Here is a 21,319-nt window from a genome sequence, read left to right on the forward strand (position 1 = left end):
GATTTTTGCTCCGGAGAAGCTAAGAGAGGACAAACGCCCCAAGAGCAACTGAGAGTGACATTTTTGAGGAACTGCAGCCTAGAGAGGAATGTCCTGGGAGAAAGCCATTTTGAAACCAGAACTTGGAGCAGACACCAGCCACGTGCCTTCCCAGCTAACAGGTTTTCTGGACACCATTGGCCATCCTCCAGTGAAGGTACCCGATTGCTGATGTGTTACCTTGGACAGTTTACGGCCTTAAGACTGTAACCGTGTAACCAAATAAACCCCCTTTATAAAAGCCGACCCATTTCTGGTGTTTTACATCCCAGCAGCGTTAGCAAACCAGAACATGCATTTCCTCTTTATTTAAGGAAGCCAGGTGCTACGCTAGTCAGAAGAATCCAGGTTAAAAAAATGTGTAGGGGAGAAAAGCTTGAGAATTACGTGAATGGGTTTGTTATAAATAAATGAACAGCTTAGAGCTCCCAGTGAAAGCATGCTCTAGGGGAAATGCCAGCACCAGGCCTAGGAAACCAAACGATGATTGAATTACCCCACTCAGGCATTTCCTTTGGTTTTTTAATAAATGTTCAGCACTTTGGACTTGTGTCTATGGATGTCTCCGCATCGGCATACGTCTGTGTGTCGTGTATCGTGTGTGTGTGTGTGTGTGTGTGATGTGTAAGGGACGCGTACACGTCTGTTCATCCTTTAATGCAGTTTTCACCTCTGGTGAAGGCCCTGTGCCATGCCCTGGCTGCCTCCGCCCTGTCTCTTATGGGGGTGCTGCAGGCACAGGGGAGCACACCCCCAGGCCCCTTCCTCAGGCTTCTCAGGGTGGGTGTGGTCTGGCGAGGCCTGTGCTTGGTAGTGTGGAGGCCACTGCAGGGGGCTGGGGACGGGGACCTGGAAAGACGGACGGAGGCCTCTTGTCCCTGGGGGGTACAGGCTGGGGTGGGGGCATGGCCTGTGGGCCAGGGGTCAGCAGCAGGACCGGTGAGGGGGCAGTGAGGGGTCAGCAACAGGGCTGGTGAGGGGTGGTGGAGGGGGCGGTGAGGGGCCAGTGTGGGGGTCGTGGAGGGGCCAGGGGGCGACTGTGACGGTGTTGGTTTGGGGGGCAGCTGACGCGATTGTGGGCGCCCTGCAGTTAGCCTTGCGGTTGGGGGCCGGTGCCTGGATCCCCCCGTGGGTGCGATGCTCCTGTGCAGCTTTCCTGGCTGGTGCAGCAGGGACGGCAGAGGTTCCGTCTACACTCGGGGCCAGGGAGCCTGCTCAGGGGACGGGCGTGTGCGGGGAAGGGTGAAAGGCCCACCCGGCCCCTCGAGAGCTGTGGGTCACCACACAGGGTCCCGCTCCCCAGCCCTCCTGGCCTCCAGGCGCCTCCCAAGTGTCGTCAGGACACCTTGCCCAGGTGACAGGTTGCCTCGCCCAGGTGACAGGTCGCCTCGCCCAGGTGCCAGGACGCCTCGGGGCCCAGGTGACAGGCAGGTGCACCCCAGGGCCTCTTCCCGCCCCCAGCTGTGTGTCCCCTACCATCCCAGCTTCGCTCCCTTTTCCGTCTCTCTTGCACCCCTGGTTGAGCGGCTCCGCCATCCTCACACGTGCAGTGTCCTTTCCCGCGGCCCCCGAGCCCTCCTGGCGGCCCCTGCGGGGGCTCCGGGATCTAAGCACCGACTGGGTCCCTAGGATCGGGGCCCTGGGAGTTGGCAGCGGACCTCAGTGACGTTGCTTTAAATTTAGGTCCTGGCAAAATGGCGTTTGGCATGGTAACAACTCTCTAGTAATGTTCCCGATGTGCTGTTTCCTGTCCAGTTTTTAGAAAATAAGGGGCCCTTTAGGAAAGCTGCCAGGAAGTTTCAGTTCTCAAGCTTCGTGTGCTTCTGGACGCTCTGAAGCCTCGAGCCCACCCTCCTGCAGCTGCTTTCGCTAACCGGGTTTGGGGAGACTTCCCGTCTGTATTTTTAACAAACCCCACCCCAGGCACCTGAGTCTGACGAAAGCAGAATGTGGGTGTCGCCATGTAGAATGCTCTCTCCGTTCCCCAGGTGGAGACTCCCCATCCTGATCGTGGGGGGATGTGGCAGCGGAGCGGGGAGCTCGCGTCGCTGGGCAGTGGCATCAGCAGTTCTCAGTCAGAGAATTGGATGAGCCCCGAGCGGGTGTGTGTGCTCACCTGTGGGAAATCGCCAGGCCCTGGCTCTGCCCGCTGGGGAGGCCGTGGGGGGCTGGGGGTGGGTTCCAGCACCGGTGATTTTTTTTTTATTAGAGAAGTTGTAGTTTAAAGAAAAATCCTACATAAAATACAGAGTTCCCCTAGAGCCGCTCGGTTTTCAACACCTTGCATCAGTGTGTTGTATTTTTTTTTCAATTGATGAAAGAATATCGTTATAATTGTGCTATTTACTATAGTCTGTGGTTTACATTAGGGTTTCCTGTTTGTGTTGTACAGTCCAGTGGTTTTTAAAAAAATTATTCCAGTAACCGTATTAATTTAACCACATTAAAACACGGAATTATATGTTGCTAATTACTTTCACAGTGTTGTGCTCCCATCACCACCTTCCATCACCAGAACTCATCCGTCCTCTCAGACAGAAACTCTGTTCGAGTCAGGCCTCAGTTCCCCGTTCCCCGTCCCCACCCCGTCCCCTGGTGACCTGGGTTCTGGGTTCTGGCTCCGTGGACGGGTGATCCATGGGGTGCAGTGTGTGTGATCCGTCCACAGTGGAAATAAATACATATTCTGGACATCAGCATTTCAGTTCACTTTAAGTCCATAAGGATTAATAAATTAAAAGGCCATATTTGAGCTGTTATTCAAGAACTTATAGAAGTATGATCTAATAAAAGTCAACAGGTTTGCCAGTCTTTTATCTTCTCTTTAAATACTGCCCGTGTCCAAGCCCTGAACACAACCTTGTGCCGTCTTCCTTCCGTCAGTGAAATCTCATTTAGATTCAGAATCGCCGGGGCTGGTGTATGTTCAGGGCCACGAGGCCTAAAATAGCCTTAATGACGCACACGAGCTGTTTCCTGGGAACGGGCCCGGCTGCGCTGGTGTCTGGAGCTGGCACTCGGCGCTCGCCCAGCGCGGGGGTCAGGACGGGGAGCCGGAAGGGGCACCTTCCCCTGGCCCGGGGGTCCGGCCTGGGGGCGGAGGGTGACTTCACAGTCTGTCCCGCTCCTGAGAAACACTTGTCTCTTTCTGGGTGTAAAACAGCATCAAAACTGACCGCCCGAGGTTGAAGATGATCGTCCAGGGGTTCAGCTGTGTTGTTCGCACGTTAGACCCGGGGCAGGTGGGGTTGGAGCTGGGAGCCCCGGGAGCCCCCCCTGCCTCCTGGCTGGCGGCCTTGGGCGAGACGCGACCTTGCTGGGCCGCAGGTTTTTGTCTTAGCCCGGGACGGTTGGATGTGCTCAGCCCAGGGTCACGGTGGCGAAACACGAGAATTCTTAGGTGCTGCCCTGAAATTTCCCGTATGGAGGAGAGACGTGCGTCTGTGTCCTTGAGCCCCTTGGTAGGAAGGCGCCCGCCTGGCGGGGTGGGGGGTCGTGAGCATTGGCACCGAGATGCCTGCAGACCTTGCCCTGCCCTGCAGCTGCCACCAAGGGCGCTGAGGCCTGGCTGTGGGCCCTGGTCACCTGCCGGTGAGGAGCTGCGTCCGGGTCTGCGTGAGGAGGCCACGCGGAGGGGAGGACACCCACCACCCGGCTTCCCGGGCCCCAGCATGCCCCTTGCTGGGTGCTGAAGCCGGAGCTGCAGAGCAGAGGGGACACGGTCCTGCCTTGGGAAGGTCAGCCTCAGAGCCGGCTCCCCAGCCTGGCCCCCTCCAGCCCCAGCTCCGCTCCCCCATCCCCGCCAACCCCGGCCTGGCCCGACCTCCAGATGCCTTAGGGGGAGGGCTCTGCTGAAACCAGGCGCCAAGATCCTGGCTGCCACCACTGATCTTCGGATAGAGGACGCCTTGCCCTCCCTTGTTAAGCAAATCGTGCCACTTGTCCACCAGAACCGGGCCAGCAGACATCAGGCTGGTTGCACAGGGGCCTCTTCTGTGTCACCATTTTTGGAGCGTGTTCCCCTGTGCCAGGCTCTGAGCTGGGAGCCCCGTGCGTCCAGCTCACTGCAGAGGCACAAAACCCTCCTTATGTGGGGGTTGTGCTTGGAAAGCCTCCCCAGGCCTCCTGGGACTGCGGTGGTGACCCCCAGCCTGGGTCTCCCACAGCCCTGGGTGCAGCCCACTCCTCGGGTTGCAGCTCAGAAGTCCTGCACGTTTTGTGATCAGCATTTTCCTTTGAGAACAGTTTCCAGGTGTGATGTCCTTCTGAACTTCTTTACAGTGAGGGACGTGTGGCCTGTGGTGTCAGCCCTTGACACCAAGTGTGAAACACACGAGCAAAAACCTCCTTAGGCTGCTGTGACTCTGGATGCTAGCAGGGGCCTGGGTGGACGCCGGGTGCTGGCAGGGGCTGCAGTGGACGCCGGGTGCTGGCGAGGGGCTGTGGTGGATGCCGGGAGCTAGTGAGGAGGCAGGTAGCCCACAATGGAGCCGGCCCTGGTTTTCCCTGCAGGGAACCCAGTTGTCCTCACAGCCAGAGGGGCCGTTGTCAGGCTGGGGGCAGCGCTGGAACAGGGCCACCCCCTGGGGAGGAAGCATCCTGGGGTTCTGGAGCCGCTGCACCGGGACTCAGTGGAGCACGCGGCAGGGAAGCAGCCTCCTGTGTGTGAACGAGGGACTGTGCGTACGGACGAGCTTTGGGCTCCTGTGCACAGGCTGCCTGTGTGCTAAGGCACCTGCCTGGGTGAGAGGAGGCAGTGCCTCGTCAGGTCGGCATGACAGATCCTGAGCCACACAGCCCTGGAAAGTGGGGAGTGTGGTCAGCATGAAACCACTTACAATTACACCAGAGTCGCCGCAAGGTGTGCCACACGTGGTTTTCCTTCTACGGGTGGACGGTCCATTTTTCTTGATCCATATGTTGTCTGTGGAAGGTTCTAGATTAGGAGTCCACACTGAGGTGATCAGTGGCTATTCCAGTGCCCATCACGGCCCCCCAGGAAGCAGAGCCACTGGAGAAAAATCATACCGATTAATAGCAGGGGGTTCTCTGCCCGATGCGCTCAAATGACCAATTCCTGAGACACGGGTTTCAGAGAGAGAAAGAGGTTTTTGCTGGGAGCAAAGCAGGAGCTCAACAGCTTATCCGCCTGAAAATCTGTCTCCCCGAACTGCAATAATTCTGATAGTTTTATAGCATCAAAAGATGGGCAGGTATTAGGATAATGAGCACAGTGGCTCCAGATGATTTTTCAGGCAATCTGGATTACATGCTTAGTCACAAAACATATGTAAGAAAATGGCCTCAATATGACGGTGGGTGTTGTTTTAATATTATAATGAGGTATAGGTGACTTACAGGTTAAGGTTTTCCCTGTAGTCTGTTTTACCTTAGTCCTAACCAGATCAGGTTCATTCACATCCCCGATCAAAGTCTTATCTCTCTTTCAGCTTCTTTAGCAGTTGCTGTGTGGAGGAATGCTGAGTCTCAGGTGTGACACAGATAACCTAAAGTCCTAGGGAACTACCAGGTTATACACAAAGAGCTCAGCATCTCAGAACTTAGAGAGAACAGTTAAAGCTCAGGAGTGAATGTGACTGCTGCGAGAGCTTACAATCTAGGCTTTGATTTTTAAAATGAAGCTATTTACACAAATGAAAACATTTGACAATTGACTTATATTGGGGTCAACCATAGCAAAAGTTTTGTTCTGTCTCCCCGTTACACGATTACCAGGATTATGTTAATTAATGGGTAGAACATACTTTATATACTTGCCTCGCTTCTCTTTTAAAGTCCCTGTTTGTTGAAGATGAAGTTCTGACAGAGCTGACCAGTGTACTCCTAGAGAAGCATTAGAGCAAACTAGAGCAACTGACAAGTAAATCTGGTAATTCCATGATCTGTGGCATTATTCTAAGAGTGACTAAAACCATGACTAATGTCATACTGTTGTCTAACATCACGCAGATCAGAATCGGGATGTAACATGGAGAATACTGTCAATTATTTAGGAATTTTATACAGTCTCTAAGTATATGAATAATGTTTAATTAACAGACGGATAGAAAATCTCCTTTAAATCTTGTAACACTTCCCAAACAATGTAAAATGTTAAACTATTTTAGCATCTCATTTTTACAAAGTAAAAGAACAAATCCTTTGTAACAGATTTACCTTTAAAAGTGAAATAAAGGATGATAAGGTCACCGTATGTCAGGAAGGATATTATTCTGATATGATATAGAGTCTTTGTCTTATGGACAGAGTACCCAGATGGTTAAGAAAAACTTTTTATAACCTTTCATTAAGAGAAGAGCAACAAACTGCTTTATTTTAACAGAGAGAAAACTAAACTCCAGTTTTGTATGAATACACAGATTGACACAAAAGTTCTTTAAAAAATATTATAAATAAGCCTATCAAATTTTTGTTAGCATTAACTACAAATAGAATTCATTTTCACAAACCTTCTACAACTTTCTATATCCATTCAGATGCTGTCTGACATATTAAAACTAGGCATTTTACTTTAGGACAAACCATACTCCCTTAGATAAGCTTATCAAAATTTAGTTGTCATTGCTATGATAAATAAAATTCACTTTCACAGAACTTCCACAACTTTCCAGTTTCACCCTGGCTTTGTCCTACACATTTTCAAGGATAAAACTACAGACGTTTCTTCAGCAAAGCCTGTCTTGTGTATTTTACACACCGCATGCTTCAAGTTACCAAAAAGATCATTGATGCTGTTTTTAAACACCCTACAAAACACGATTATTTAAAAATAGTTTGTTAAAATAACTTAATTCCATTAAACACAAACTTACATTTGTTAGCATCTTAAAGATCCAATAGACATAATTCTAGTTCATTTTATTGATAAATGTGTATCAATTTAGGGAGAATACACCTAAGTAAAATAAAATTGTATTTGGTTCCAAAATCATCATGAAAACAGGAATAGGACTAGACTATGTCACTCCATTATTTGCAGCTGTATTTGCATTTTTGTTCCTGTATTATTAGAAATAAAAAGTAATTTTAATTGGGGAATTCTCTCAGAACAACCATGGCCTATTCCGCAGCATTTCCTCTGTGTCTAATCTCCAGGCCCCGTGGGAAGAATTCCAAACAACCCTGGACCTCCCCCTTTCTTTCTGCACCCCGCCCTCCCCCACGGCTGCCTTGACTAGTTCATCCATGTTCCCCAAGGTTTCAGAGATGAAAGCAGCTGGATTATAGTTCAGAGATTTCAGGTATTTCCTTCTGGCAATTCCAACATACTAGAAAGTAAAAAGAAATATCTTTATAATGATTCAGTAAACATAAGCATTTGTTAAATCCTAACCTCTCGGTTCCAAAAAGCTCCTTCATGGCTTCTTCCTGGCTGGGTGCACTGCGTCTCGTGTGCTGGGCAGTCGGAGCTCTCTGGAGGAACTCAACGTGGTGACCAAATTTAAATAGAGCAAGCAGATGTGTACAGACTCTCCTTTGTTACTACTTCCCCCAAATTCCTTCATTACAATTACACATTGGAGGGGAAACTCCTGTAAATCTGTAACTACGAGGATACTTAAAATTGTGGTTAGTACTTAATGTTTCTTTTTAAAAGTAGAAAGACGTGCTTTTATGTGATCTCTCTCTCTCTCTGACGCTCTCTCTCTCTGTTCCTCCTTATGCCCCTTTCCTGATTTTCCCGCTGGGAGTAGACACAGACCCACAGGTGGTTTCATCCCACACCTTGACAGGTCTGTGCCAGGAGCGCCATGTGGTGCACCCGGGTTCTTAATAAAAATTCCAGGTATACTTTTTTGATGCTTTCAGAAACAATGATGCTTGTTTTTTAAAAAGCGCTCATGTTATTTGAGAATCCCAATTCACTGTTGAATCTGTTTCTTAAACACGGAGATGTGGAGTTCTTTTTCCTCTTTGGGTCACCCCGCGGCGGGTCCTCCGTGGCCGCTGGGGACAGCTGTGGCCTTGGGACTGGGACGGGCCGTGTCACCACGTCCAAACGCTTCTCTCCTCGCGCAGGCGCCTCACAGGGCCGGGGCCACGCGTCCTTCCCGCCACCAGCAGGCCTTGCCCGTCGGGCGCCGCGAGCACCTGACGGGTGAGAGAGGAAGCGGGTCACTCCTGCGTGAATCCTGCCGGGCTTGGCTGGTTCCGTGGCCCTAAAGCGAATCTGGAGCGTTTCTCCTCTGGACGCCACAGCCGTTGCAGGGGTCACCCCAGCCCTGCTGGAGGGCGTGGGGACGAGCACATCCTTTGGCGACACCGATCAAACCCTTTGTGGCCTGAGAGGTTTTTTAAGGAAATAATTAAGGGCAAGATGTTTTAGATGTGTTTTTTAACACAAAAACCGAAATAAAACCACAAACCCCAAAATGACGGAGCAGGGAAGCCGGCCCTCTTCCTATGGAGCTGCTCCTGTGGTCCGAGGGGCGCTGAGTTCGTGTCCACTTCCCGCCTGCCCCGGGCCTTCCCGCTGGGCCGAGACGGGCTGGGCAGGACCCCGCTCAGCAGGCCGGAGTGGACCCCACGGGCAGAGCGTCCCCTGGGGTCCACTGTACCTGCCCCCGCAGGCCTCCCTGGCATGGCCGGCGTGGGGGGTGACGGCTTCTCGGAGGAGAGCGCAGGAGGACGAGCTGCCGGCAGGTCACGGAGCGTCCTCCCTCTGTCCTCTCCGTCCCTCCTCGCGCCGCCCCCGTGGCTCTCGCTTCTCCCGGGACCGCAGCTCCCTCACGCCCTGCATCTGAGCTTTGCTTCCTGGGACTGAGACGTTGTCTGACCGTTGAATGCGCCATGTGAGGTGTTCGTGGACACTGAGACATGCAGCCAACAAAAAGTGACATGGGACGATGGCACCTGTTAAATGGAAGAGCGAGTTAGAAAATCTTATGTCTAATATCTTATCTTTGTGTTTTAGTGAGCATGTGTAGAACTTCTAAAATCTTAGCCAGGTGGTGGAATTAGGGATGATTTATTTCTTTCTTCGGTTTACTATATTTTCTAAGTTTTCTACTTTTGTAATCAATTTTTGAAAGGGAAAATATGGTTGGGTATATTTTCTGTAAGAATTTCAACTCGGAAAAATAAAAGGAATAAACATAAAAGCCATAATCAAGAAGTAAATTTATTTGAAAGTTTGTAAACATGAATTAGTAAAACTAGATGAGCTGTGAGGTAAGAAAATATTACAGTATTTCTATGAGCTGTCATGACATGCAATAGAAATTTTAGAGAAATCAGGGAATGAGTAGAAAGAAATGAGAAAGAAAGAGTTATGGGAGAAGCCCATGCTCTCTCGTGGTTCTAGTATAGTACAGTAGCTACAGGAGAGCGTGTGCTTTTTAGTCAAAGAAAAAAAGACCTAGATATGAATCCCAGATCCCTACTTGGGAAACTTATTTAAACTCCCTGACCCTCTGTTTCTTCTTTCCAGTAATATGCAAGAAATGCCCTGCCACGTAGGGTCTGTTTGTGTGTGTGTGAGGATTAAATGAGAAACGTTTAAGCACAGTGTTTCTATGTAATAAATACTCAATAAATTAAGGCAACTATTAATTACTACTGTCTAATAATACTTTAGAGAAACAAGTCTGCTTACCAAGCTAAATCATATCTTTATACTGCCACAGATGTATATATGCCCTAAGTAAATTGAACTTGATTATTCTTAGATTTGTACCCAAAAGCCAACAGCTCTTCCTAAAGGCCAAAAGGAAGTGGGAAACGTCCCTGACTCGACTGAAGATGCCTCAAGCAAATATTGGGAAACCCTTAGTAAGAACCTCTGGGGTAATTATGAGTTTCATTAGAGTTTATCGGTAGATGTTCCATGAAAACTTTGCATCTGAAAGTACAGCAGAGTCCTTACGTGGCAGCTTCCCCTCTGAGCTGCCCTCTGCCCGCCTCCACCCGGGACCGCGTTCTGCCATCCGGCACAGAGCGTCACTAAGCTTCACTCCGAGAGTCCCGTGCAGGTAGCAGAGGTTTTGGGGGGCTTGGAGGGAGCCGTGAGGCAGGGTGTCGGCTCAGCAGGTCCTGCACAGCTCCACGCCTGTGCCTTCCCCACCAAGGCCTGTGTCTTTGCCCGTGGAGATAAAAGCAGTTGGTGCGATGTGAACTGCAGCAAGCACACAAACTTGCCTAACTTCTGATCTCAAGGACCTCGTGGACGTGGCTGAAACGGCAGCTCTTGGGATGGAGAGCATGGTCGAGGTTCCTGCGTTGGCGTAAAATATTACGTGGCTCCCCAAGTTTGCAGCATGCACTCTGCACAGGCGCTCCTTGCCTTTGTTTGGAATGCTTTAGAAATTCCTTGTACTGTATAATTTTCTAAGTAAGTACAGAATAGACATCTCTGTAGCAGTTTAAAAGCAAAGCAGTAGTTGGAAAATGACACCACTCCTGGTTCCTCTTAATTCTTTTATCCTCGTCCTTGCTGTGGAGAAAAGACTGAGTGAGCCCTGACGGCTAAGCCGCTTGGCGCTCGAGGCCCCGGGTGTTTGCTCGGCCACCCTTCAAAGGCGGCGTCCTGGGTCCCTCTCGAGATGGCCAAATGTGGCCACGCTCTTTGTTTTGTATTTTTGGTACTTTAAGAAAAACAGAAACTGTAATTTAGAGAAAACCAGTTAAGAAATGGTCAGCTGAGGCGCTGAGGCCTAACAGCGGAGCCGAGAGGAGGCACGTGCCAGGCCCTTACCCAGGAGTTGGAGGAAATGGTTCCACAAAAGCGGCGCCAACCGGAAGAACTGGCAGCACGTGCATGAGGGCAGCTGCGGAGCCCACGGCCCCGTCTGGCCTCCCCAGGCTGCGGAGCAGAGCACCCCGGGCTGGGGGATCAAAACCCAGGGACGCCTTCCCTGTTGGCGCTGGAGCCGGAGGTCCAGATGGAGGCGGCTGGCCCGGCCCACTGGCAGCGCTGGGGGGCACCTGCCTCGTGGTCCTGGCTGTGGCCACCCCTCCGGCCTTGGCCCCGTCCACACAGGCCTCCCGCGTCCTCCTCAGGCGGTGTGGTGAAGGCCCTGGTCGCTGCAGTGTGACCTGTCGTAGCTGAGCCCGTTCCTGACGGCCTGTGTCCGAGGAGGGGCCCGTCCCGCCCACGAGGGCCCTGCCCGTCGGAGGCCTGAGCACCCCGGGACTCGCGGAGGCCGCAGGTCTGTGCCTTCCACCCTTGGGGCCTTCGAGCGGGACGTGGCGCGGTCCTGAACACACCAGGTGCTGAGGGAAACGCGTGGGTTTTTATTGCCTGACAGTTTCCTAGTTCCTCTCTGAAAGATGTACGGGACTTTGGGATAAACAAATAATCTGTTGTTAGTTTGGTCAGTTTTTGTTTTGTTTGGGCTTTTTTTTTTTTTTCACTGTGGTTGGGGGAGGGTGCCATAAAAATTAACTGCCCCTGAGTTGTGCCATTAGCTTCCAGATAACCTGAGAAATACCACTAAGGAGTTGGTCAGACTAATTGATAGTAAAGTGAAATACAAACCGTTATTTTCTCTTAAGATGCTGGCTTACCTGGAAGTGACTTCCCACTTCCTTTCAGGCAGTTTACACCCCAGAGCAAACGATAAAATGAAGCACCACTCCACGTTCCAGCGTCTGTGCAGGGGCCGGGGGGCCGCTGAGCCCTGGGCAGCCCCTTAGCGAGGGGTCCCGGCCGGGGGAAGTCCTGGGCGGTCTGCGAGGCTGAGTGGCCCCAAACCCCAGGCTTTGTCTCCCTGGCCCTCTGAGGGTGTGCGGCTCCTGGAGGCCGATTAGCCCTGTGCTTACCTGGGTTGACCACAGGCCCACGGCCATCGGCTCCTCTGGGAAGGGAAGGGGCTGCGGCCGCCCCACAGGCACCCTCACAGCGTCCCCGTCCCGCTTCCTCTGGAGCCTGCGTCCACGTGCGTCCTGCTTCGCGGTGCCTGAGTTCAGCTTTGCTTTTGCTGTCAAACCAGCTCAGGGTGACGGGAAGGATTAACATTTCCTACCCCCAAAATGCCTTTGTAAGAGCTTACAGGCTTTTAAATCTTTTCTACTTAACAGGAAAAACAGGATATTCTGTGTTTCTGCTTCATATGGAGCTTTCACTTCCTTTACATTGTGGCTATTAGTCATTTCAGTGACTTGTAGGGTGACAAATTAAAATTCTGTCTTCAGCTTTTACCCCATTGCTCAATTCTAAATGAATGCAATTATTTTGAGACTTTAACTTACTCATATGTATGTTAATCACATAAAGCAAAGCCCCATTGGAAGACGCTTTCTCCGACGGGGACACGCTGTCTGTGTGTGACCTCGTGGAGGGCAGGTGACCCCGGCCGAGGGGCAGCCCCTTGCCTGACTCCTCTCCCGGTCACTGGAGGGTGCCCAGCTCAGCGGCAAGGGCTCGGGGGTGGAGGAAAAGTAAGTGGGGTATAAATCAGCCCCCCAGGCTGGAGACCAGTCGGGGAAGCAGGTACAAAGGCCCCAGGAGTGTACGGGATACATTTGTGCAGGTGCTGGAACGGACGCTCTGTAAAACTGCCGCAGAAATCCAGAGGAAGATGCAAGAAGGTAGCTTCGGGGCCGTGCTGTTCTGGCGAGGGGCCACCCCCACCCTGTCCCCTGTGGGGCCCACCCTCACCCCCAGCCCTGCAGGGGAGCTCCCCGCCTTCCGCGGCCTGGCCTGCAGGGGCCACTGACCTTAGCATCCCTGGGCCTCACTGCAGCCAGGTGCTCTGCCTCCCTCTCCCCCTCAGACGGCGCGTCTCATCCCGCCCTCCCTTCTCGGACCCCTGGCCCCGTCCCACCCCTCCCTGGGCACTGAGGGATGGACCCACGTAGAGGGCGGCTGCCCCCTGCCCAGCAGCGGTGCCCGTGCCCTCACTCTCCTTGTCCGCGAGCAGAGCTGACCTCCCTGCTCCCCGGGACCGAGTCCTCTGCGCTGGCCCTGCTGCCCGGGCAGAGACGCAGCCTAGGGCCGTCCCCTCCACGCCCCGTCAGAGCTTCTCTCACCCACCACAGAAACAAGGTGTTATTTCCCTACCTGAAAAGCCCCAGCCTGCTTCCCCAGCTGCCCGCCAGCCATGTCCTTCTCCGCTCGCAGCCCAGTTCCATGGAGAGCTGCCTGCACCCACCGTGGGCACCTCTCCTGGACCCCTTCTCACAGCGGCTCTGCCTCAGCCTCCACTCCGCACGTGGCTGGTCAGCTTTCATCAGGGCCAGCAGTGACCTCGAGTTTGCAAAATGCACATCCGCTCTCTGCCCTCTTCTCAGGGGGCTCCCAGGGTGGCTGGCGCCATCGAGCGCATCCTTCTTTTGGGAACGCTTTCTTCGCTCGGCTCCTGGGAACCACCCTCTCAGCAGCCCCTCTTTGTCACAGCTGGTCTCTTGCTGGTTGGGGTGCCCCCTGCCCCTCCTTTTATGGGCCATCTCGTCCAGACTCAAAGCCGTGAATACTGTCTGTCTGCCTGGGACTCACAGATGTGTGGCGTCAGCCCCTCTCTCTTCTGGGCGCCTTTAGGAAGTTTCTTGCACGACTCAGGTTTCCAATCTTGAAGCTGGGCTCCTGGTCTCACCTGTGAGCCTTCCCTGCCCCTTTCCCGTCACCTGACAGCTGTGCCATCCTGCGGACACCCTGAAACGCTGGGGCCATCCCAGCCTCCTCTCACTCCTGCTGCACGGTGCAGAGCTGTCCTCACGCCCCTTGGCCCTGCCGGGAAAGGATGGGCCCGTCTGCCTCGGGCTGCCCCTCACGGTCTCGGCCGACGGTGCCCCACTGGGTTCCTGTGACCCCCCAGCTGGAGTCCTGCTGTCCTCTCGTCCCAGAGTCTCTTCAGTGCAGCGGCCTCTGTGGGCCTGTGCGACGTCAGGCCACATGCTTTCCCCGCAGAAAACCCTCCCCTCCTTTTTCTTTCCTTTATTAGAGAAATTGTGGGTTTACAGAACAATCCTGCATAAGATACGGGATTCCCAAACACCACCCTATTAGTCACACGCAGCGTGGACCCTGCAAGCGGCCAGCTCACCTGCCCCACAGGGACTCCCTGCTCCCATCGCTCATTTCCTTCTGTCAAGTTTAAAACGTTACTCTCTCCCAGAGGGTTTTTGATCCTCACCGGAAGCAGCGCAGGGTCCTGCGACGTAATCGCAGGAGATGCCGGCAGGCGGTGGCGTGGGCCGGTGGCCGTCAACGCCAGGTGGACACTGGCCTCACGGTGCGTCCGTCGCTGGAGCCGCGGTGCTCTGAGCTCTTGTAACGGCACCAGCATGCGGATGTCCTGAGAGGGGACTTTATCTGTAGCGTACCGGGCAGGGAGCACCATAGCACCAGGCCTTTTGCTTTGGAGGGAGAGGCGCTCTCTGCCTTTTGAGGCTGTTTTCTGTATAGATATCTTTGGAAGTTCATCCGGAATACACGGTAGCCAGTGCCTGTGCTTGCAAGATGTACGGAAAGCGGAAGACCCACAGAAAACTGTCTCCTGATAGTGACAACTAAATGCAAGATGTGATTGGCCCCAGACTGGAAAAGAAAACAGATTTAAAGGAACTTACCAGGATAACTGGGGACATTGGATGTGCAATATCAATCATGTAATATCAGTGTTAAGTTCTCTCCTTGTCTTACAGCATGTCTTCCGCAAGAGTAGAAGCCAGTCGAGGGCAGGGACCAAAACAGGGAGCATGTACCTGATAAACATACAAACGTGCATTAACTGAATCAACCCTGGGGAGGATGTTTGAGTCTCTCGAATCAGCGAAATCGCACATGCAGACATCGTCTCACAGGCACCATGATGATCTGCTTACTTGGTCCGACTCAGCGTGGAGACGGCGGAGCGCGGTCGGCTGTTGGTCCTTCCCACCACTGGGCTCTGGAAGGTTCTGCTGGTGAACGGGGTTCTCAGACCGTCCTCGGTGATAAACGACCCGAGGATCGAGGCAGGAGCCTCATGGTAATTGTAGGACTTTTTCCCTATGTGTGAGGAAGAAAGTCAAGTTTAAAACGTTACTCTCTCCCAGAGGGTTTTTGATCCTCACCGGAAGCAGCGCAGGGTCCTGAGACGTAATCGCAGGAGATGCCGGCAGGCGGTGGCGTGGGCCTGTGGCCGTCAACGCCGGGTGGACACTGGCCTCACGGTGCGTCAGTCGCTGGAGCCGCAGTGCTTCGCGTCCGGCCGCAGCCGCGTCCCCACTGCACACAGTTAAACCTGTGTTTGTGTAGAGCGTGTTTTGTAGGAAATGCTGCATACCACAAGGAAGTGGGCCTGGAACCTGATTAGACTGTTCATCTGTCTTTACTGGCATCTCTTATAGGAAAAGTCCAGGTCATATTTTTCTTTACATTTATTTTAAACCTATTGTGAGTTGGAATTGGTTAGTATTACAGACAAATCCATTGTGGATTTTAAAACAAAAGCTATGGATTTTCATTTTATGTTGTTAGCTATTATGGGGTTACCAGCATGCAATGGAAAAACATACTTTGCTATTTCCTGGATGAAAATGGATCTTTTTATTAAGGAATGAAGGAATCAGTGCATGAAAATTTCAGTAATGTCAATGATGATCAGAAGTTTATTTTTATTCTCATTTGAGTGAATTTCATCTTGGTTTTTATTCTATCACTATAGTATTTAAGGCAAGCATTTTATTGTGTCCATTAAAACTGTTAGTTTCACCACTAATTCATTATCAACTTACAGGGAGAAAGCCAGCAATGGTGAATCAATGATAATTTCTTTAGTCTATTTTGATAAAGAAATCTTTTTAAAGTTAGTATTTCCTACCATGGTAGTTTTTTTCCCAACACACTTGGGCCTAGTGTTTCCAGAAAGATTGTGAGAAGGTAAAATCTCCCGTGCCCTAGACCTCCAGGACATCTCAGATGCAGCGTGTGGCTTCTGCAGCCGCCGGGCCTTGGGCTGCTCGGGCTTCAGGCCTGTGGCCGAGAGCTGCCCACGGACGACCCCTGGCCCCGGCCGGGTGGCCCCTATGCTCCACTGATGCCGGGGGGCCCTGTGCCCGCTGAGGTGAGAGACGTGAGCTCTTCTGTGGGTTTCTCTGTAGAGGTGTGCCTGTAAAATGCCCATCTCCCAGCTACGGACACGAACTCACCACACTCAAACTCTCTGATTCCCTCAGGGAAAAGAAGAAAGAGCTGGGAGAGATGGAAGTGCTGCCAGCATTAAATACATCCTGGACGTAGACTTTAGTGATCCCTGAATACGGATGAGTCTACTCAAGGAAACTTTATTTGTAGCTGAGTCTGGTGAAGACGCAGGTCACCGAGAGGGACACCAGCATGCAGGGCACGTGGCCGTGTGAGAGGGCTCAGCCCGTTTGGAACAGGATTTAAAAAGATCTTAATGCGTGGCACATTCCTGCTGCCTGGGAATCTATCCCAAGGAAAGATTCTAAATATGAAGAGGTTTTCGCCCCACGATTCTGCAAAGCAGAATATTTATCAAAGTGAAAAACTGTCAAACTAGGGTGAATGGTGGAGATAATTTTTAAAACAAATAGAGCATGTTATCACATGAAAATATGTCTTAAAACTGGATTAAAACTGTGGTTATGGGAATAAAATCAATATATTTAAAAAAAAAATCCAAGGAAAGAAATGGAAACACCGTCATGCTTGCAAGGATGGTGTTTCTTTGATGGAACTATAGGCAGCTTTTATTTCTACTTTTTTAAGAAAAAAGTTTCCCTATTTCCTTTAAAGAGCAGTGACACTTGTATTAGTTAGAACTCGTACCGGGTTCCAAGCACTGGCCTCCCCGTGTAATTCCACCTCGTGTCGACACGCTCGTCCGCAGGGCCGTCTCCGTGCCCACCCGCGAGCCCGGGTGCAGCGGGGCGAGTGCAGGGCTCCGTCCGCGTCGTGGTCTGTGGGAGCTGAGTGAACTCGGGGAGGAAAGCCATAGACGAGAGGCCGTAAACTTGCTACCTATAAACTTTAACTGTAAGACATATTCCCTGGTTCTCTTTTTCTCCAAAATTCTGCACCTTTTGGAATTATATGGCTGATGGTTCATCAGAGGAGACGCCCTGGGAGGTCCTTAGTCTTTTCTGCGGACATGGCAGGGTGGGTGCTTTGTGAGGTTCGCCGTCCCCGATTTCCGCTGCTGCAGCCGGTTGTGTTGTAAAGACATGTCTCAGTGGCTCCTCTTCCCCTTCATTCCTTGTGGTGTTTTCAGAGACAACAGTGGCCCTTTTCTTGTTCGGAGACGGTTGGTCTGTGGCTGCGAATGGAGGGTTTAATGTGCCGTGACTGCTGACGAGCTGCTTTGTGATAAAGAACCAAAGTGGGAAAACAATTACAACGGTCATTCCTTGTGTCTTTGTGTTTGGGGGCAAAGGGAAGGAAAACCCGTGTTTCTGTCCTTATTTTTCCCCTTCCCTTTCCTCCTTCAGACAAAACCTGTTGCCTTTGCAGTTCGGACGAACGCCAGCTACAGTGCTGCCCACGAGGACGACGTGCCCGTGCCCGGCCTGGCCGTCTCCTTCGAAGCAAAGGACTTTCTGCACGTTAAGGAAGTAAGGAAAATAATTTCATCTTCTGCCTGTGTGGCTTTTCCCCTCAAAACGTCATTTCTCGTTTCTCATGGCTGCAAAGTAGCAGCTGTGGAGTTGCAGTTGCGTAACGAGGCCCGAGTCAGCGGCCGCAGCCTCTTTTAACAGAAATGTGCCTTTTTAGAGGAGAGAGGGGTCACGTCTCGCCCAGTGACTTCAGGGCTCCTGGGGCTCGTGGCCCAGAAGTGGGCGTGCTGGGCCCGGTGCTCCTTTTTTAGGCTTAAGCTGGGAGTTTTCTTGGAGTGTTTAAACTTGACTTTTCGTAGCTGCTCCTCGTGTCTGAAGTGTCACTGTGTGGAGAGGCTCTGACAATATCTAAAATTCCTGAGCTCTCCTTTCCACCGAGCACTTCCGAACCCGGCCCCTGTGTCCTCCTCCTCCTGCAAGGGTTAATCTCTGTTGGAGGTTGGTGGGAGTGAGGCCAACAGGGCAAGAAACAAATGTCAGGAAAATTCCTTTCCTTCCATGCCCGAAGTCTCCACTTTTCAGTGAAGAATGACTCAATCCATTAATTGGGAACGTTCACCGTAATTAAGGTTTGGTCTGAGCCGAAGTGCACCCAACGCCCACTGGGGGACCTCTGCCCTCCGCCACGTCTCGGTGTGGGAGCAGGTGGTCTCCTCGGCCCAGGGCCCGTCTGAGGGTCACATGTGTCCGTTCTGCTGCCCCCTGCACACATCGCTGTGAGAGAGGGCGTGGGGACGCCTGGGGAACGTCACCGGGAAGACGGGCCAGGAGGGCAGGGCTGTCAGAGGCTCATCTGGCCCGAGCCACACCCGTGACAGAGGGTTTGCGCCCACCAGGGCTCTCCTGTGCCTAGAGAAGGGTCTCTGTTCCCATGGAAAGCAAAGAGAAGCAGAAGGGAAGTTCTTCTTTGGCATGTTTAAGGGCAGGCCTGAAAAATACTATTTCATTGAGAAAATGAAACCAAATCACAAAGATTTGGAATGAGTATTCAGTCCACAAGAGAAATTGTCATGCCCCCCAAGAGCAGAGAAGCCGTCTGTGAGGACAGCACCGTTGGCGACGACAGAGCCACCTGCCCAGAGGTAATTCTGTCCTTCCTGTCGGCACTTAGGTTGGGGTCAGTGTGTCCCTCCCTTCCCAAGACTGGGAATCTCTGGATGACCCGGGCCAGCTCGGAGCCCTGCTGGACTTGACCGTCCTCCAGTCGGAAGGGCTGCTGTCTCCCACCCGGGAGGGCAGGCAGCTGCGCCCACAGCCGGGCACACCGGATGGTTTTGTGCCCACGTGCTCACCCCCTCGTGGTCTCCAAGGCACACGTCACTGCCGCTGTCCGGCTTGTCTCCACTGAAAATGGTTCGTGTGACCCAAAAGCAGTGCGAGGAGAGACTGTTTCGAGGACTTGCGGGTTTGTACACTGACGTGCGTCTTTCTGCTCTTGCATTTAGAAATTCAACAATGACTGGTGGATAGGGCAGCTGGTCAAGGAGGGCTGCGAGATCGGCTTCATCCCCAGCCCGGTCAAGCTGGAGAACATGCGGCTGCAGCACGAGCAGCGGGCCAAGCAGGGGAAGCTGTACTCCAGGTGCGAGGCGGGCCCGGGGCCACGGGCGGTGGGCTGTGCAGAGGTAGACGACCAGCGTTTACTGGGCACCTTGGGAGTCGGCCTGGTAAAGCAGCATCCCACATCGGCTTTTCCTCCCGATGGTCCTCAGCAGGAATGAGAGGTGAAGGCCGGAGGGCGTGGAGCGCAGGCCGCGGCGCCCAGGGGGCGGAACCCTGCGCCTTCCTAGAGTGCCCGGCGAGGGCAGCCGTGCTCCTGAAACGGGGACAGCCTGGCAGGGCAGGGGCTCGGGAAGGAGCCTCAGACGGCCGCGGCCAGGAGCGGCTCCCAGGCCTGTGGCTCCTTGTTCACCCGGAAGCCAGGGTTCAGTTCTCCCCACTGTTACATGAAGGGAAACGAGGCTCAGAACGCGTTAAATCGCCCTGGCCGTGGCCCCCCTGCAGGGCTCACTGGGGAGTGTCCCAGGGTGCACAGGCCCGGGCAGGGGGCCCTTTCTTTCCCGAGAGGAGGGAGTCCTGCTCCCCTCGGCCTTCGGGTCTGTGCATGGAAGGACACAGACCCGACACCTTTGCCAGTGACGACAGTGCAGCCAGGAAGCTTTTCTAGGTCAGCAAAGGAGCAGCGGCAAATAGGCTTTTTGGTTTGAGCGTCCACTGTCCTGAACCGGCTCGCTGACCGCCGTGCCCTTCCTTCAGGGGCCCCTCAGTTTTGAGCCTCCCCCCAAGGCTGGGGTGCACGCAGCCCGGCTCTGAGGGATGGAGCACCTGCCGTCAGGTGTGGGAGAGGCGGGCAGGTGAGGCGCAGGTGGGGTGCCGCTCCCCCAGCCCCGGCGGCTTCCTGAGCCTGCTGCGGCGCCCCCCGCTCTGTGCACTGACGGTCGCACGTTACACGGCTGATGAGGTCCTGCCGCCCGGAGACTTCATGGTTAGGACGTGGAGCGGTGCACGGACGCTGCACGTCCTACAGGGAGGCTGGAGTCCGTGGAGGTTGGAAGTCATCTCAGCTGGGAGAACATTCTGGCTTTTTTTTTTTTTTTTTTTACCTTTGTTAAAAATAATTTGGCATTTTGGGGAGTTTTCCAGCCAATCCATTTTCAGATGAGTTTCGGGCAGTGCTAGGTAGTAGAAAGACATTTGAGGATGTTCTGGAGCCTTTTGGGTACGTTGTGAATCTCGTGGTGGGACGGGGATTTTTTAAGGCATTTCCTGGAATTATTCTAGCATAAAAACTTTTCTTGGTCCGTGTTCTGCAGTAGCGTTTTATGGGACGCCCACTGGGGAATGGTGATGGGCTTCTGTAGAGAGAGGCTCTGTCGCCTTCTTGCTGCTTCACACGTGAACCGAGCAGTCGGCAGGGAGGAGAAGTCTTTGCGGAGTTAGGGAGACGCGGCCTGCTCGCGCCCAGCCCCACTCTGCATGAACCGTGGCTGCAGCGGGTATCGTGACCCCCACCTCCCCACGGGCACACACGGCAGAAGCGGGGTGACGAGCCCCTGCTCTGGCCGCAGCTCTGCTCTTTGTTGGGTTCGATATATTCACTTTGCTTTTGCGTTTTTCCTTAAAGGGCTATAAATTACCCATATTGAGGAGCATCACATCTTGTCATTTATTCTAGGGAGCTGGGTCCCCTTTTCCTTTGATTTTCCCCGTTTTGCTTTGTCCAATCTCCTTACCCAAGATTTTGCTCAAGGACATGAAAACGTTTTTACTAGCTTTCAGAGGTTTTTACATTTGTCTCCTAGCACGGTAAACAGAGTTGTATTTTGAGGGCATAACCAGCATTTGAATCAGACTTATGCTTATTTAAATGGTAAACAGTGACAGGACCCAAAGGCAGGAGAATTGGGGTGCAGTTCAAGAGCTCGGCCCCTTTAAGGAAGCAAAGGTTAAGGGGAAGCATGCTTTCTGCACAGTGGGACTATTTGCAGTGTTTGTCACAATTTTACACAATTCAAATAACATTTTTGACTTTTATTAAAGTACAAAGAGAACATGAAGCAAACTTGTGCTTGAGCTGAAATTAGACTTAGTACTTCAGGGGGAAAAAAATGGTGTCCCCACACAGCTGCCAGAAATTGCTTCTATAAATACCACTTTTAATTAAATTGCTGCCTTTTCCATTCTGCCTGGTGTCCCTGTTAAGTGCACTGGAGTATCTCTTAAGAACCTTAGAAAGGTTTGGAGCCCTCTTGCTAGTTGC

General features: G+C 52.5%; 1 protein-coding gene across 3 annotated transcripts in view; it reads left to right on the forward strand.

The window, feature by feature from the left end:
• CACNB2 (calcium voltage-gated channel auxiliary subunit beta 2) overlaps positions 1-21,319 on the forward strand; it is a 309,005-nt gene that overhangs the window by 248,486 nt on the left and 39,200 nt on the right. For all 3 annotated transcript variants that reach the window (XM_037837665.1, XM_037837664.1, XM_037837666.1), the window contains 2 exons: positions 17,434-17,556; positions 19,005-19,141. In XM_037837665.1, the coding sequence (XP_037693593.1) occupies positions 17,434-17,556; positions 19,005-19,141 (260 nt within the window). The remainder of the gene's footprint in view (positions 1-17,433; positions 17,557-19,004; positions 19,142-21,319) is intronic.

The sequence above is a fragment of the Choloepus didactylus genome, chromosome 5, assembly GCF_015220235.1.
Source record: "Choloepus didactylus isolate mChoDid1 chromosome 5, mChoDid1.pri, whole genome shotgun sequence".
NCBI lineage: Eukaryota > Metazoa > Chordata > Mammalia > Pilosa > Megalonychidae > Choloepus > Choloepus didactylus.